The sequence below is a fragment of the Cnephaeus nilssonii genome (genome assembly GCF_951640355.1).
Source record: "Cnephaeus nilssonii genome assembly, chromosome: 13".
NCBI classification, from domain to species: domain Eukaryota; kingdom Metazoa; phylum Chordata; class Mammalia; order Chiroptera; family Vespertilionidae; genus Cnephaeus; species Cnephaeus nilssonii.
This window is the reverse complement of record NC_137084.1, coordinates 30931201-30950165: the sequence shown is the minus strand read 5'-3', so window position 1 is coordinate 30950165 and position 18965 is coordinate 30931201. Positions and strand designations below refer to the sequence as shown.

General features: G+C 36.3%; 1 protein-coding gene across 2 annotated transcripts in view; it reads right to left on the bottom strand.

The window, feature by feature from the left end:
- The window catches only part of PIK3C2A (phosphatidylinositol-4-phosphate 3-kinase catalytic subunit type 2 alpha), a 93976-nt gene that overhangs the window by 45556 nt on the left and 29455 nt on the right, over nt 1-18965 (bottom strand). For both annotated transcript variants that reach the window (XM_079789322.1, XM_079789323.1), the window contains exons 3-8: nt 15601-15704; nt 12276-12433; nt 9595-9715; nt 8353-8464; nt 7067-7146; nt 6867-6930 (exon numbers count right to left, since the gene is read on the bottom strand). In XM_079789322.1, coding sequence (XP_079645448.1) covers nt 6867-6930; nt 7067-7146; nt 8353-8464; nt 9595-9715; nt 12276-12433; nt 15601-15704 — 639 coding nt within the window. The remainder of the gene's footprint in view (nt 1-6866; nt 6931-7066; nt 7147-8352; nt 8465-9594; nt 9716-12275; nt 12434-15600; nt 15705-18965) is intronic.

The following is an 18965-nucleotide window of genomic DNA, read 5'->3' as shown; positions in this document are numbered from 1 at the left end:
GGAGAGTTTTTGGGAATGATGAAAATGTTCTAAAATTGGATTGTGATAATAATTATACAACTCTATTCATTTACTAAAAGAATCACTGAATTGTACACATCCAATGGGTAAATTTTATGGTATATAAATTCCATCTCAATAAAGCTATAAAAAATATGGGAAGTAGCCCTGGCCAATGTTGCTCAATGACTAGCACACTGGCTTGCATACAGAAGGGTCTTGGGTTCGATTTCCAGTCAAGGGCACGTACCTGGGTTGCAGATTCAATCCCCCAGCCCTGGTCAGGGCATGTGTGGGAGGCAACCAATCCATGTGCCTCTCTCATATCAATGTTCCTCTCTCTGCCCCCTCCCTCATTCCCTTCCACACTCTCTAAAAATCAATGGAAAAATACCCTCAGGTGAGGATTAACAAACAAAAAAAAAAGAGGGAACAAATACAAGGGGCCCAGTTGGGGAGCACACCTGCAGATCAACCAGAACAAAGGAGGAAAGGAGTAGGAGGCCAGATCAGAGAGGTAGTGGGTCAGAATGCATAGAACCTTGAAGCCACAATTAGGGCTTTGAATTTTACTGAGATAGCAAACAAATTTTTGAGCAAAAGAGTGGCACAATTTAACATTTTTAAAAGGTTTGTCCCTTGTATTAATCTTTTCAAAGTACTGTTAGCTTTCATTTTCTTTTATTTTACATTTGTTTCCTGTGCTTATTTTTTAAAATAAATCTTTATTGTTCAGATTACAATTGTTCCTCTTTTTTCCCCCCATAGTCTCCTCCACCTGGTTCCCACCCCACCCTCTGCCCTAACCCGCCCCCCCACTGTCCTCATCCACAGGTGTACGATTTTTGTCCAGTCTCTTCCGCCACCCCCCCACATCCCTTTCCCCCTGAGGATTGTCAGTCCACTCCCTTTCTATGTCCCTGATTCTATTATATTCTGTTCATCAGATTTTTTATTCATTTGATTTTTAGATTCACTTGTTGGTAGATATGTATTTGTTGTTCATAATTTTTATCTTTACCTTTTTCTTCTTCTTCCTCTTCTTAAATACCTTTCAGCATTTCATGTAATACTGGTTTGGTGGTGATGAACTCCTTTAGCCTTTTCTTATCTGTGAAGCTCTTTATCTGCCCTTCAATTCTGAATGATAGCTTTGCTGGGTAATCTTGGTTGTAGGTTCTTGCTATTCATCACTTTGAATATTTCTTGCCAGTCCCGTCTGGCCTGCATAGTTTCTGTTGAGAAATCAGCTGACAATCCTATGGGTGCTCCCTTGTAGGTAACTGTTTTTCTCTTGCTGCTTTTAATATTCTTTCTTTGTCTTTTGCTCTTGGCATTTTAATTATGATGTGTCTTGGTGTGGTCCTCTTTGGATTCCTTTTGTTTGGGGTTCTCTGGGCTTCCTGGACTTGTAAGTCTATTTCTTTCACCAGGTGGGGTAAGTTTTCTGTCGTTATTTCTTCAAATAGGTTTTCAGTATCTTGCTCTCTTTTCCTGGCACCCCAATAATTCAGATGTTGGTAAGCTTGAAGTTGTCCCAGAGGCTCCTTACACTATCTTCATATTTTTGGATTTTTTTTTTTCTTTTTGCTTTTCTGGTTGGGTGTTTTTTGCTTCTTTGTATTTTAAATCTTGGACTTGATTCTTATGATCCTCTTGTCTGCTGTTGGATCTCTGTATATTATTTTTTATTTTAGTGTATGCTTAATTTAGTGTATGCTTATTTAGTGTATGCTTAATTTCTAGTTGGTCCTTTTTCATATCCTTGAGGGTCTCACTAAATTTATCAGCCTTTTCTAGAAAATTCTTGAAAAACCTTATAACCGTGGTTTTGAACTCTATCTCCAGTCATTTGATTTCCTCCATTCCTTTCATTTGTGACTGTTTCTTTGTCTCCTCATTTTGGCTGCTTCCCTGAATTGATAGAGTGGCTTTGTGTGCTGGGTGTTCTATAGGGCCCAGTGGCTCAGCCTCCCCAGTTACCTGAGGTGGACACTCTTGGTACACCCCTTTGTGGGCTGTGTGCACAGTCTTGTTGTAGTTAGCCTTGATGGTTATTGCTATCACTGGGAGGAATTGACCTCCAGGCCAATTGGCTGTGAGGATCAGCTGTGTTTACAATGAGAGAACTTCTGTGCTGGAGACACCCTTATGAGACAAGACTTGCTTCAGTGGGGCTTTGGTGCTCACTGAGTCTGCCCCCTGAGTGTGTCCCTTATGGATCTGAGGAGTTGTAATCTGGATGGTCCTCCTCTGACCCCTGGGTACACTGGCTCTTGGATCTCCAAGGAGGTGCTAATTTAGCCTCTGCCTGAGGCCACCATCAGAAGCTATAGAGAGATCTGCAGATTCCTCTTCTTTGTTTGGGTTTTGGAGGTGCCCATATGAGGCCCAGCTGTGAAGCAATGCAAGTTGCTGTGGGTCTTGGACCTTCTTTTGGATGTCCTGGATCTCACTGACTCAGCTGTAGTTTGTTAGGTAAGTTTAGAATTCAAAGGACCAGACCATTCATATGCAAAAGCCTCTGCACTTAGCTTGGATGGGGTGGAGTCTCAGGGCAGAGCAAACAGCATTGACTTCGTGGGGCGGGATCTCAGGGCGGAGCAAACAGCAATGGCTTCCCGTCAGTCCTGCCCTAAGAGGCCCCCGGGTCTCAGTGTCCTGCGGTAATCACTGCAAGCACCTCTGAGAGAAAGCCACCCTCGAGTTTCGCCCACTGCCAGACAGTCCAGTTTCTCCCCAGAGTCTCACCCGGAACTGGAGTTCAGAGCAGTTGGGAGCTTTTGTCTCCCTCCTGATTGAGAAAGCCAGCCGTGTACTCAGTTGCCAGCCCTCTCCGCACACGCGTGCCTCCGTACCTCTGCCTTCTGCAGCTCCTCTGAGTCTCAGTGTGCTTTTCTTTCCTTCTAGTTGTAGAATTTCCACTCAGCCAGCCTTCCTGTGGTTCTGGATGATGTCCGTTTTATCTTTTAGTTGTAGTTTTGAAACTGTTGTGCGAGGCAGCAGTTCAGGTATTTACCTATGCCGCCATCTTGGTTTCTCTCCCCCTGTGCTTATTTTTAAAATAAATCTTTTATTTTGTAATAATTTTATATTTATAGAAAAGCTGCAAAAATTGTATAGCATTAAAGGAAGCTAGTTTAACTTCTTACATATCCATGTTACATTTGTCAAAATTAAGACATTAACACTGGTTACATTACTATTAACTAAACTATGGACTTTATTCAGATTTCACCAGTTTTCTCACTGATTTCCTTTTCCTCTTCCAGGATACAATCCAAGATACCACATTGATTTAGTGACCTATTTTTATTTATTTATTTGTTTGTTTGTTTATTGCCCTGACTGGGAATCGAACCCATGTCCTTCTGGTGCCCAGGACGATGGTCCAACCAACTAAGCCACACCAGCCAGAGCATGACTTATTTTTTAAACTATCATTTTGGTTGCCTGTGTAATACAGGCTATACAAAGATAGAAGCTAAGAGAACAGTAAAGAAACTATTATAAGTATTGTAATTGACGAGGAGTGTAGCTTTGATAGTGATAAAAAGTGGTTATTCTTAATATTTTTAAGGTAGAAAAGGCAGGAATTAGATAAATGTGAGATGTGAAAGATCTTTTTCCTAAGAAATCAAATATGATTCCAAGATTTTGGTGTGAGCAAATGAAAGGACAGAGTTGCCATTTATTAAGAAGGGGGATTGTGATAAATAAATATGAAGGATAATATAAAAAATTCAGTTTTCTAAATCTTAAATTTGAGATGTCAAGTAATAGATATTTGAATTTGGAGTTGAGGGAAGAGGTTAAGTCTGGAGATATAAATTTGAACCATGAGCATATGTAGGATATTTAAAGACATGAGATTAAGTGAGGATCACCAAGGATGTGATAGAGAAGAGAAGAGGAACTTGAATGAGCTCTGAGGCATTCTAATGTTTAGAGGTCAGGAAGATAAGGAGGTCAGGAGGAAGGCACAGGTAAGAGTGAGAACAGAGCAGACACTGCAAGTAGGAGACCAAGAAAGTGATATCACAGAGGCCATGTGAGTATTTTAAGAAGGAAGAAACAATCAACTCCATCAAACACTATAGAAAATTTGAGAAAAATAAAGACTAATAAGTGCAGTTTTGGGGAAGTGCTGAGATTGAAAGCTTGACTGGAGAGGGTTCATAAGAGAACGGGAAGAGAGGAAGTGAAAGCAGCAAAACAGACTAACTTTCAAGAGTTCTGCTGCAAGGAGAATAGAGAAGTGGGGTGGCTGCTGCAGGGAAATGTGGACTTTACTCAAGATGGGAGAGATATCCAGAACTCAGTCCTATATCTTGTTTTTTTGTTGTTGTTTTTTTTCCCCTCTACCTGCAATGATCATCTCATCCAGTCGTATCGCTGAAAAATACCACTTATAGTATGATGATTCCCAAGTTATCATCATCTCCAGCCTGGACCTCCTCCATTAAATTCCAGATTTATATCCAACTGTCTACTCAACATCACTATTTAGATGAATAATAGTCATATCAAACATAATGTCCAAAACTGAGTACCAGATCTTTCGCCCAAACTTCTCTTTTTACAATTTTCAACATCTCACTAAAAGGCAATTCCAAAGTTCCAAATGCTCGCTCTGTGCGTGCGCTCTCTCTTCTTTCAATCTCCCTTCCTCCCTCCCTCCTTCCCTTTCCCTCTTACTCTCTCTCTTATGTTCCTCATCCAACCTATGGGTAAATCATCCTAGCATAAACTTCAAAATATATCACAGAATTCAATCCCTTACCACTTCTACTATAATCACCCTGGTCCAAGCAATCATCATCTCTCCTGAGGCTAGCAAAACATTTTCTTAATTGATCTGTTTCCACTCTTGCCTTCCTCTCTCATTTTATTCCAGCTATAAAGACCTGGTGGACCTTAAATATACTAAAAACACTCCTCTCCCCCAGATAATCAGTAATTTCTTTCTCTACTCTTTCAGAACTTTACTCAAATCATCTTCTCAATGAGGCCTTCTCTGATTACCTTATTTGAAATTGCAACATTACTCTCCTCCTTTATTTTTCTCTGTATCACTTACTACCTGATATCACATATACTTTGTTAGTATATTTTATTGTCTGTCTCCTCCAACTAGAATTAAAGGGAAGGGATTACAGTTTCTTTTGTTCACTCCCGTATCCTTAGCACCTACAACAGTTCTTCGCAATGAGGAGATACTCAGTAAACATTTATTGAATAAATGAAGATGTGTACTTATAATAATAAAAGCGTAATATGCTAATTAGACCAGGAAGTCCTTCCTGACGACCTTCTGGACGAAGCCGGGGCTGCGAGGGAAGCCCAGGTCCCGGGTGCCAAAGGGAAGACAGTGCTGGCAGCCAGGGGAAGGAAGGCCTACTCTTGCACAAATTTCGTGCAGCGGGCTTCTAGTATGCTGATAAGAATGTACTACTAGCTAGAAATATGGAAGTTACCCGACACTATTTCTTCTTCTATCTCATTACCTGTCAAAACCTTACTGCCCTAGCTGGTTTGGCTCAGTGGATAGAGCGTTGGCCTGTGAACTGAAGGATCTCGGGTTCCATTCCAGTCAAGGGCACGTGCCCAGGTTGCAGGCTCGATCCCCAATGGGGGGCATGCAGGAGGCAGCCGATCAATGATTCTCTCTCATCACTGATAATGATATTTCTATCTCTCTCTCTCCTTTTCTGAAATCAATAAAAATATATTTTTTAAAAAACCTTACAAATTTTATCTCCTAAGTATTATTAATCAGTTCCCTCCTTTTCAACCTTCCCCATACTCATTATTTTTCATTTGGACTACTATACAAACAAAACCTTCCTAAGTAGCATTCCTATACTACTATACCAAGTTTGCCAACCCTAAATCTAATCTCCACAGTATAGGCTGAGTGACTTCAGAGCTCAGGACTAACCATGTCACACACCACATCCCACCCCACCCCACTTCCTATTCTCAGCTAAAAATACCATAAATGGCTAGAGCAGAGATTAGCAAACTTTTTCTGTAAAATGGCAAAGTAAATAGTTTAGGCTTTGCAAGATATACAAGCTCTGTTCTAACTACTCAACTCTAGTATTTGAGCATAGATGCAAGCATAGAAAATTATATAAACAAATGGATATGGCTGTGTTTCAAAAAAAATTTTATTTACAAGAATAGGAAGTAGACTAGATATAGCCCCCTGATCTAGAGGATAAAAACTCTTTAGCATGCATTATAAGGTGGTAACTTATGTCTAGCTTTCTCCAATGTCATCTTCACTTCACATTTTGTACTCTATTACATAAGTGCTTATTCTTCCAACATATGTATCACACCTGTGTGCTTTTGTTCACATGCCCTTCCCAACTATCTTCTTTTCCCTAACTCATGCTGTTTAAGAGGTGGCTCAGGCAACATCCCTTCTTAGAAGCCTTCCCTGTATCCTTAAGTAGAGAGACATGTCCTTCTCTGATCTCCCATACCTCTACTTTACATTTAATATTAAAATTTTGTTTAAATCCCCCATCACTAGTTTCAAATCCCTGGTAGATGGGGACTAGGTCTTTCATAACTCCAATAATTAGCATATAGTAAGCATTCAATAAATGGTTTGAATTGAACTGAAGTTTCCTCTTAGTAATAAAGCTGAAGTGAGAATAGACATGTTGACTCAGCATTATTAACAACTTTTGTTAATAAGATGGGTCAGAAAACAAGTCATCAAACATCAACATCAAGAGTATAGTTTAAGTAGCCCTTCGTAAACATTTTATCCAAAGCCAATACTAGTATTTAAAAGAGGACAGAGACAAGAATCTTTAAATCATCATGCCTAACTGTGAATTTAGACGTACTTCAATTCGAAGAGCCAGCTCCACTTGGCTGTGATAAGAATCTAAAAGTTCTTCAATAGGGTGTCTGAAATAAAGAACAGTTAGTTATTGTGGCTGAAGGAAACTATATACAAAAATGACTGTTTTATTTACCAAAATCAATGTATTCACATCCAAAAGCAAAGTTTGAAAACCTGCAATTAATGCTTTAGATGCCACACCTTGTCATGACTTCTTTATAAGGTTTTTCTATTTGATGCAGGTGTTTGTTTAAATCCACAGGTGTTTCATCATCTTCTGCCTAAACAAACATATATACACAAATGTTTACCAAAAAATCAAATCCATTCTTTGGTCTTTCTATTGCCAAATTAAATATGGTTGAATGTACTATTCTTGAAACTAAAGTGATTTTTCAGAACTGAGGCTAAAATATTATTTATAATGGACTCCAAAACAGTGAATCAATACCCTAAGACATTTTTTTTCTTTATTGGTTGAGGTATTACATAGGTGTCCTTATCCCCCCAGTACCCGCCCCCCAACACTCTAAAACATTTTTAAATGGATAAACATAAATTCTTTTAAGTCTAATTTTTTATATATAAATAGCTCCCAAAGCAAAAACTACTTCTGTTCTATACAGAGACTAGGAAGCTAAAAATACTTTTAAAGATGGCTGATAGCCAAATGAAGGTAGAGTGAGAGCCAGATGGGGAAGAGATCTTTGAATTTCTGCATTTTCTTTCTAATGATTATCAAGTTTCCCTCCACCTAACCCCCCAATAAATGAAGTACTGGTCTCTCCTACCATAAGTCCTTACTATGCAAATATACTCAATAATATCATTCCTTAAGAAACTGAAAAGAGAAGTTACTAATGATTGCTAAAATGTACCGAATTTTGTGAAATAGTTTACACCCAATTAATAAATTCTACCTAACACAACAGTAGAATTTCAGAAAATAAAGAAGAGAACGTAGAAATGACTGATTATTTTCCCACCCCAAATTCTACCAAATGAGTAATTCTCCTTAGACATTAAAATTCATCAAGTGTATATACAGTAATAAAATGGCCTCATTTTCTGCATGCTATTTTGCTTAAAGCTCCAAAGAAAAGTACTGTACTTTAAAACACAGAATTAGTTTTTATTTGGTGAAAAATAATGTACTTTTCTCAGTTTGGTGCAAAGGTCAATATAGATCTCTTTTTCCCCCAAAACCGTATTTAGTATTCAAAATCTTTCCTTCTTCCTCATTTCTCCTTGGCTGGATCCTACTGTTTTCATTCTTGTGTAAAACGATTACAAATAAAATTTTTAATCTCTCCACTTTGATTTTCATATAGGTCCCCAACTCTGAGTAGAATGCTACTACACCTCCATGATTAAAAATCATTTCCAGATCAATCCAGAAATCTTGGAGAATATACAAACTGCAAATTGGCTCATTAGCAGTATTCAGATTTAACCAAATGCAATGCAGTTATAAGGTAAACACTTACTGTTCGGGCCAAATTTTTGCACATTGCGCTTAAGGTCAAAAGTTGCAGTTTAATCTCTGCGTCCCATTTTCGACAGTTTTGAATATGTTCATGACTTCCAAGGCAATGATTACTGTTAAAATATATCAATGATTCATCAATGTTATTTTTCTTCAAACTATAAATTATAGAGATGAGAGTAAAATACAAAATTGTATCTGCATCAGAAATTAAAGAGAATGGTAAAATACAGAGAGAGCTTTTTAACCAGTGTGAGCATTTAAGTAGAGGAGTAATTCCACTTGAGAAGAATCAAGGAAAAAAAGAAAGATGAAGAAAATAAGAAAAATAGGGACAGGACATTTTTAGTAGCTTAAGAGAATGAAATCTGTAATATAACTAACTAGACTAAATTCCAGATGCAATAATTACCTGGTTCATATGATTATTACCTGGATCATATTATTATTACCCAGCCAGTGTGGCTCAGTGATTGAGCGTTGACCTATGAACCAGGAGATCACAGTCAATTCCTTGTCAGGACACTTGTCCGGGTTGCGAACTCCATCCCCAGTGGGGGGTGTGCAGGAGGCAGTCTATTTATGATTCTCTCTCATCATTGATGTTTCTATCTTTCTCTCCCTCTCCCTCTCTGAAATCAATAAAAATATATTTTAAAAAAAGAAATCACAGTAGACCACTGTGTATAAGTAATGCATGCTACAAAAGGAAAATGGAGTCTGTAATGATGTGACCCTTTGCAGAAAGAAAACATTAAATTCACTTATCAACCAAATGCCCACTACTCTTCCCATCTGAGACTAAAGCGCTTTTTAAAAACATTTTTTTAACTTATTGGTTTTAGGGAGGGGGAGGAGAAAAACAGAGATTTATTGTTTCATTTATTTATGCATTCACTCACAGCTTGACTCTTGTATGTGCCCTGACTGGGGACTGAACCCACAACCTTGGTATATTGGGATGACATTCTAACCAACTGAGCTACCCAGCCAGAGCTGAGAATATAAGCTTTTTAAGGGAAATACCATGTCTTAATTATCTCTGAAATCCCTCTTCTGTCTTAGCCCGACATGATTTCTTAGACAAAATAAATCTCAATACAAGTTTATTGATACAATTAATTAATTTAGTAGGACCCAATGTATTATTGAATTACAAACTGAACTTGAAATTTTTCTAATTTAAGCTGTTAAAAATGTAATTTCCAATGATGTTGCTCAGTAGTTAAATGAATAAACTTACTTCTGCAGTACTTCTTCTTGACCACAAACTTTCAGAACATAGCTGCCAACATCTATTTCATTCAAGTCATCATGCACCCAGCAAAGGGCTTGCATTATAATAATTTCTACAGTAGAACTCACTGTAAAAGAGTTAGTCATCATTTTCATTTTGCTTATTTAACTCTAAGTATACATTTATTCAGATTGTATTTCTTATTACCTAAGACAGCACTATGTAATAAAATATGATGCATGTCACATCTATAATTTAAAATTTTCTAGTAGCCACAATGAAAAAGGTAAAAAGAAATAGGCGAAGCCAAGTTTAATGCTTTACTTAACCTATCAAGATTTTTAAATTTCTGATATCTTATATTCTCTTAAAATCCAGTGTGTATTTTACACTTACAGCACATCTCAAACTAAATTAATCATGTTTCAAGTGCTCAATAACCACATGTGGCTACTGATTACTATCTTAGGGCAGATCTAAGCTAAGCAAGTTACCTCCCTATTACAGACATTTCAAAAAAAAAAAAAAAAGGCACTTAGCAGTATCTAGCAAACAATGATTTAAACCACCATTAAGAAAAAGAATCACCATTTTAAATGTTTGACATTTGCCTGGTAAATCGTCCGATAAAGAATAAAAATCTAACAAGTAGGAAGAATTGTTCAATTATCATTCTGGGCAACAGCTGGATACTAAGATCACAACACATTCAAACAAAGGTAACCTTTAAAGTAACCTATATCTATACTTCAAGCTCCTATGTTCGATTTAGAAGACACTGATTACATTAAAACTTCATGAAAATTATCCGATTGGCAGAAAAGGCCATAAAACCTCTATCTAATATAATGGCTACATTTCTGAATAGTTAAGTATGTGGTAACATGTATCATTTGAACATACAAACCATTTATATCATAATATGGTTACATTTCTTAACAGAAATGTACATTATAAATGCACATTTATGAAGAACCAAACATTAGGCACTTGAAAATTTTTTAAGCAATCAGATCTTGATATAGCAAATCAAAATGTGATACAAATTAAAACATTTATTATCAATGTGTAAGCATTGATACTCATGCTTATTTCAATCAAGAGACCTACTGGTTTTATTTTCCTTCAATTTTAGTATTAATTCTTACTGCATACTTAGAGTTAAATGTTTCTTCTAACCAAAATATGAGGTATATTTAAAAAGAATAATTCTTCCTTTAGAAACTAAAGAATGACTGTTCACAGTTGGCTAACATTTTTGTTTCAGATTTTTTCAAAGGGCCTTGAAAAGTACAAAGCTACAAAGTATCCAATATTAGACATATTCTTAGTCATAACCATTAAAGAAAAAAAATGGCATAATTTTTAGGCCAAAGTGCTATAGAAACACAGGATCTTATTCTACTACTGGAATCCTGTTAAAATAACATACATTGTGAAAAGCAATAAACTATGAAAGAAAATAAAAGTTTTTAAAACTATAACAAAAAATTTCCTACATCAAATTTTGAAGGAAGACTTAGAACTAAAGGAGAAATATCTTCTCCTTGGAGCAGCGATTTTCAACTGGTATGTTGCAAGAATTTTTAAAACATGCCATTCCTGACTATTTAGTCAGAGACACTGACCTCTTTTCCCTTAAATTGTCAATTTAAAAAATGACACCCCAGCCGGTTTGGCTCAGTGGATAGAACATCAGCCTGCAGACTGAGGGGTCCTGGGCTTGATTCCGGTCAAGAGCACATGTCCAGGTTGTAGGCTCGATCCCCAGTAGGGAGCGTGCAGGAGGCAGCCCATCAATGATTCTCTCTCATCATTGATGTTTTTATCTCTCTCTCCCTCTCCCTTTCTCTATGACAGTGGTCGGCAAACTCATTAGTCAACAGAACCAAATATCAACAGTACAACGATTGACATTTCTTTTGAGAGCCAAATTTTTTAAACTTAAACTATATAGGTAGATACATTGTTATTAACTTAATTAGGGTACTCCTAAGCTGGCCTTTGCTAAAAACTCAAGGGGCCAAAGAGCCGCAGTTTGCCGACCACTGCTCTAAGAAATCAATAAAAATGTTTAAGAAAAAATAAAAAATTACAACAACCAACACAACAATAGTCATCTGGAGTGAATGAATCAAAATTATACCTTTTTTTTGGGCAGACTGGCAAAAAATTATTTTTATGTATGCCATGGGATGAAAAAAGGTTGAAAATCGCTGCCTTAGAAGAAAGGAGCTTATTAGCAAGATAACTGGAATTTAAATTTCACTGACAGTTTTTTTATAAACAAGCATTCTTCTTGCCATAAAACAAAAAAATAAAAAAAATCTGATTTTCTATTTAATTAGCTATCTATTGGCCTTTTTATCTAATATTTTGGGGCCTTGGCCAAGAGCCACTGATTAACCAAAGTTAATCAGTATTTTTCAGAGAAATATGTACAGTCGTTACGAAGGTAAACTGTTTTCCCAGTGGTCCTAACCAAGAAAGTATCCAAATGAAATGCCAACTTTTTGAAAAGAGTAACTAATGAATGTTAAGTATTTTACCATATTCACACACACACATTTTTTAAAAAAGAATACTAATAACAGAGTTATTTTCTTAAGAGAATGAAAATTATTAACATTTTAAACATTTCCTCTCTAATCAGAGCAAAACAGGATGGTTGGGAACTACAAACTTACCATCACATGTAAAAGTAACTGGTAGTTGAAATCCTTCAATTTCAATGGAGACCTTCACGCTAGCATTTTCTCCACATATGTTTCTTTGCACTGTGACTGGACTTAACAAATAGCCTGGATTTGTGCAGTGATTGGTATATGGAAAGTTGGTCTTTAATCTGTTCACAAGAAAGAAGAAATTAATTTTTTTAAGCTGCATTTATTTGAGCTCTGAACAAGGCTTTGCATGCTTACAGCTATTCAATTCTGTGCCTTTGTTCAATTCTAGAGCAGCTCATGAGAGCTGCAATGAATGGACCCCTGTCAAAACTCCAAATACCAGAATTTGCCTTTTAAATCAAAGGAATTCAAGGAAAGAGATTAAGTACTGCCAGGATATCTTTGGTAGCATTATCAACATTAACTGGACACATAGCATTAAATGAGGTGCTCTGTTTCAGATTCTTTTGCTACACAGTATAATTACACAAAATGGTACATTTTTAACTAACACTGATAATATAGGTGATGCAGCCCTAAATTGTAACTGCCAGAGGAATAAAAGGTTTGTTGTCTTTTAAAACCTCTTTTTTCTAAGGTTCTTTTTCCTGCACATTGTTTCTGGTTGTTAGACCCTTGTCCAAGGATCACACACACATTTGTGAAGCCTAAAAACACAAAAAAATGCACTTCTGCTTTCTACTACTTTGAAATATTTGTTGGAATCATACTCTACTGAAGAAAATAAAATTACAAGAAGAACTCATTCTTTCTTTAGTACATTTTGGGGTTTCATATTACACAAGCCAGGGAGTGTGTGAGTGTGTGAGTGTGTGTGTGTGTGTGTGTGTGTGTGTGTGTGTAAATAAAAAAAATAATCATTTTAATAGAGCGTGGGCCTGCGGACCAAAGGGTCCTGTGTTCGATTCCAGTCAAGGGCACATACCTTGGTTGCAGGCTCCTCCCCAGGCTGGGGAGCATGCAGGAGGCAACCTATCAATGTGTTTCTCTCACATCAATGCTTCTCTCTGTGTTTCCCTCTCTCTTCCACTCTCTCTCTAAAAATCAGTGGAAAAATACCCTTGGGTGAGGAAAATAATAAATAAATAATAAATAAATAAATAAATAAATAAATAAATAAATGTATGTATGTATGTATGTTTGACCAAAAAAAGTCATTGTAGATTACTGGTAGTCTTTGTAAATAACTCAAAGATTCGAGTAGTGAGAAAAGGCAGATCACAGAGAGCCTAATTTCTTAAATTAAATGCAATAGTCATTCAACAGTTTCATAGAAAACACACAGGACTTCTGGAGAAAATTAAAGGGACTAGATGAACACATAACAGAGTATTTCCAAACCACTAAAGTAAAAGATTATTCCCAAACTGTTAACCACACAAACATAATGATATAATGGCATAGGTAATTTCTAATAAATGCAATTTGTATACTAAGTCATCCAAATTGTCTCCTATTTTAAATGCCCAGTGAAAAATATGAGTTTCAAAAATCCAGTTAAGAGTAATCTTTGCAGGGAAGAAAAGGTGGTTCTACTGGTATTTTTCTTCTTTTTTTCCCCCTAGTGTATTCTGCAGAAAAGAAATTCTGGTTAAAAGGTAACATAAAGAAAGACAGTTTTAATGAAATATTACCAATACTCTAGAAAATCTAGTTGAATATTAAGTCCATTAAGTAACATTAAAATAATGTACCTACTCAAAAATTATCTGGAAATCCCAAACTCTGCTTTGCTTAAAGCAAATCACACTGGGGAAAATATGGGATTCAGAATAAATTCCCATGGTGGTGATCTACTTTCCCTTCTTTTGATAACATATCTCATTCCCTTAGCCACTTCCACTTTTCCCTTTCAGGGCTTTTTCTATCTGGTGTTGGCTGAGAGGACTCCATTTTGTCTTTGCTAGCAAGACCATTAGATTATGAAATCTAACCTATCATGGTTGTATTTCCTGCCTTCAAAACCTCATCTGCAGTGGAAGAAAAGGAAGACAGAAGGATAGAAAATTAGAAAACAGAATCCAAAGGGAGGAGGGATCCTTACAGTATATGAATTCCTAGATCTGGCTGTCACTTACTAGTAGCTCTGTCCCATCCTTCCTCTTTCTGCTATATCGGCTTGTAAACCAATACATAATCTTTCTTGATTTAAACTAGTTTGAGATGGGTTTTTAGTACTTACTAGAGGCCCGGTGCACGAAATTCATGCACGGGAAGGGTCCCTAGACCTGGCTGTTGATTAGGGCCGATCAGGGCCTTCCTTCCCTCGGCTGCCAGCTGCGGGCTGCCGGCAGGGGCCTTCCTTCCCTGGCTGCTGGCTGCCAGCCAGCTGGGGCCTTCCTTCATTCCACGCCACCCCCTGGTGGTCAGCACACATCATAGCAAGCAGTCGAACTCCCAGTCAGTCAAATTCTCGAGGGGACAATTTGCATATTAGCCTTTTATTATATAGGATAATGGAAGTCCAGCTAATACAGTAATATAATAGAAAGAAAACACACTGAACCAGAGGCAAAAGAAACCTGGAGGACTAGTTTGGTAAGCTTGGTAGGTAACTTCTCTGAGTCTCAATTCCCTCATCTATAAAGAATATTAGACGGATTTAAGATTAAAAGAACGTTTTAGAAATGCATTTTTTTTAACCTTCAGAAAATATATTTGCTCCTCTAATGGCACCTGTTATCTCTTACATAAGTATGACAATATTTTGAATGCTAGAAAAGTATGTAGCAAAATAAAGTGTCCCTAAAACAACAAAAAAGGCATTATCTAAGTGTACTAAAATTTGAATGTTTAAGTCATAGTTTCACTGGTTAATAGATTATCAGATGTCTACAGCATGACTTCAATCTTTCTTCTAAATACTCAAAAACGTAACAGATAAGAATACAGGTTCAATTGTAGTTTGTTTATGTTCCAATTAAAATTTTAAGCCGAAACCGGTTTGGCTCAGTGGATAGAGCGTCAGCCTGCGGACTCAAGGGTCCCAGGTTCGATTCCGGTCAAGGGCATGTACTTTGGTTGCGGGCACATTCCCAGTAGGGGGTGTGCAAGAGGCAGCTGATCGATGTTTCTCTCTCATCGATGTTTCTAACTCTCTGTCCCTCTCTCTTCCTCTCTGTAAAAAAATCAATAAAATATATATTTAAATAAATAAATAAATAAATAAATAAATAAATAAATAAAATAAAATTTTAAGCCACAGGGATAAAGTGATTAAAAACGTAAAGAATTTAGAATTATTAGCACTAAGTTAATTTTCAATAAACTTTTAAGCAAGCATTTAATAAAAAATAATCTTTAATTTAGAAAGAAATTTCCTTACTTTGTAATGGATTGACAAAAAGCTGCTACTTCCTCGTTCTGCACTTCAATTTCTTGTAGAAGAGAACTTCCAGTTGGCAAACTACTGGTCCCATTTGGGTCTTTCTGTAATCAAAACAGTATTTTTATTTTAAAAGTAAAAGATCCCCAAAATGCTAAATAGCAGCACAGTACAAACACATTTTTACAAAGTTATGGAGGTAAAATAAATGACATTAGTAACAGTTTTAAATTATGGACTTTTCTATCCATAAAAGTAATGCCAACTAAATTTTATTTTAAAGTTCATTGGTTTTATTTGCTCAAAAAGTAGAAAGATTAATTTATAATTTATTAGTGTATTGTTACCGTAATTGAAAATGTTATAGAACATTTAAATTCAGTCTTGTGTAGAAAGAAATGTATTAAACAAAATTATGTGAATAAATATTCCCACACACAAAAAAAAAAGTAGAAAGATGCTGTTCTTTGTGTTGATTAGTAAGAATGGAATGCTAGCCTGGCCGATGTTGCTCAGGGGTTGAGTATTGACCCATAAACCAAGAGTTCCCCGGTTCGATTGGGCAGATGCCTGGGTTGCTCGATTCCCAGTAGGAGGCAGCTGATTAATGTTTCTCTCTCATTGATGTTTCCATCTCTCTCTCTCCCTCTCTGAAATCAATAACAATATATTTTAAAAAATGGAATGCTACTATGAACATAGGGGTGCATATATCCTTTCTGATGGGTATTTCTAGTTTCTTCGGATATATTCCCAGGAGTGGGATTGGAAACAGCCTAGGTGCCCGTCAGCAGATGACTGGATCAGAAAACTATGGTACATCTACACAATGGAATACTATGCTGCCATAAAAAAGAAGGAATTCTCATCATTTGCAGCAACCTGGATGGAATTGGAGAACATTATGTTAAGTGAAATAAGCCAGTCAATGAAAGAAAAATACCACATGATCTCACTCATTTATGGATAATAAAAAACATTATAAACTTGAACAAAAAGATAGATACAGAGACAGTAAAGCATCAAACAGACTGTCAAATTACAGGGGGAAGGTTAGGGAGAGGTGGGGGAGATAAGAGATCAATCAAAGGACTTGTATGCATGCATATAAGCATAACCAAAGGATGCAAAACTCTGGGGGGTGAGGGCATATGTGGGAGTGGGGTGGGGGGGGGGCAATGGTAAGATATGTACACATATAATACCTTAATAAAAAAATTGGGGAAAAAAATGGAATGCTAAAAACATTTTCACTCAAATTCTTCCTGAAACGAACACAAATTTAACAGCTGAGTGAAATTGAAGGACTAGCCCTTATTTCATGAAAATGAAGAGAGAACCCTATTTAAGACTTCCCTAATAAACCAGGAATTCTATATACAGGGTGGTGCAAAAGCAGGTTTACAGTTGTGAGTACACAAAACAGAGTTTATTCTTGTATTATTATTTATTAATTATTGTATTATTTTCCATACGAACAGTAAACCTATTTTTGCCCCACCCTGTATTTAACTTAGGCCTTCAATTCCAACAAAGCAGCTGGTTCTTTACACAAGAGAATGAGATCTAGGAGTTAGTGGACATTTTCTATGATAATAAACTTATACAAACAACCTGATAGTCCTTCAAAAGTTAAGTTTATGTCTGATTGAAATTTGTGTGCAACATTTAGGAGATAAATTCACCACCCAAGCAAAGCCAAATAGCAGAGTTCATAAGTAGAGGCATTTTGGTTACTACATAAAAATACTTAATTTGGCACAAATTTTAAATGTAAATTTCCATTAAAATTAGAATTAGAACATTCAACGATTAAAAATTAAGTGAATCAGTCCTAGCAGGTTTGGCTCAGTGGATAGAGCAACGGCCTGCAGACTGAAGGGTCCTGGGTTCGATTCCAGTCAAGGGCACATGCCTGGGTTGCGGGCTTGATCCCTAGCTGGGGGCGTGCAGGAGGCAGCCAATCAATGCTTCTCTCTCATCATTGATGTTTCTATCTCTCTCTCCCTCTCCCTTCCTCTCTGAAATCAATAAAAAAATATATTTTTTAAAAAGTAAGTGAATCAGAGTACTGGGTATAAACATCAAGAGTTGTAATAGATTTCAATAAACATTTTGTCAGAAAATTAAACTGAAAACTTAGGGCAATAATTCCTTAACGAATTTTCTTCTTTTAAAACGTGGCAGAGCCCTTTCTGCTAGAATGTGATATGAGCATTTCGGGAACAAACAAACAAGTCTTGAGTTCCAGAAAATTGCAACTAAAAATAACAAAGCTTATGGGAAAAACAGAGTTAAGGTTGATTACTCAAAATCATTGTAACTTTATAACCAAAACCCCAACTAACACAATAAAAAGACCTTATAAAAATACCAGTACAATTAAGTCTCCACTTGAATTTGTATCTAGCATTATCCTGGAGTTCCTGCGTCCTCGTTTATATCATCTAGACTATAGATTTCTTCAATTAACAAAGTTATTAATGCAAAGAAAATGTCTTCACAACAGTTTATGTATTAACTGCTTCACCAGAGAGCTTAACATTGTGGAATATGAAACCATTCTTAAAGCTACTTATCCAACCACCATTTTTACTAAATAACACTTCTGCAAGATTTTCAGTGTTTTCCTTAATATTTTCTTATATTACTAATACTTTCTCTTTGTCAGAAAGTCTGTTCTTGATTGTTTTGAAATGTTAATATGCTGGTAAAGATCATGTGTGAACTAATGCTACTTCCCCATTATACTGACATCAATCTCATATTTAACAATTACATCCATTAATTTGTGTTACAGAAAAAAAGCACTGGAGCAAACAGACCATACTATCCTAAAAAACTGATATTTGATGTTTCTAACAAATCCTTTGGTCTGACATTCCAACCTTGTCATAACCTAATCCAATCATTTTTCTGAGAACTTCCTAAATGATTTCTATGTTCCAGTTAGCTTGAATCATATCCTGTTCCTAATAAAACACAAATGAGCTATCCTGCCCTCTGAAACTTTTGTCTTCAATGCCTTCCTCGTAAATTTCCCTCAGAAGTAAAAAAACAAAAAACAAAAACTTACTAATTTTAAGGTCTAACAGAATGCCACTTCATTTATACCTTTTTATATTACTCAGTATGAAGCAATTCTTTCCTCCTAGCTCTTTTAAGTACTTACTCTGCCTGAACCAAACACTGCATCATTATATCCTATTTAATATTTTTCCTAATGTGAAAGCTCCTTAAAGATAAAAATCAAATTTTACTGAATTTTATACTTTTTGTAGAACTTTATATCTAGTTCAGAAGGCACTCAACCATTGGTTCAATTTGTTGAATGTTTTGCTTCCTCTAAAAAAAAGTTAAGTCAC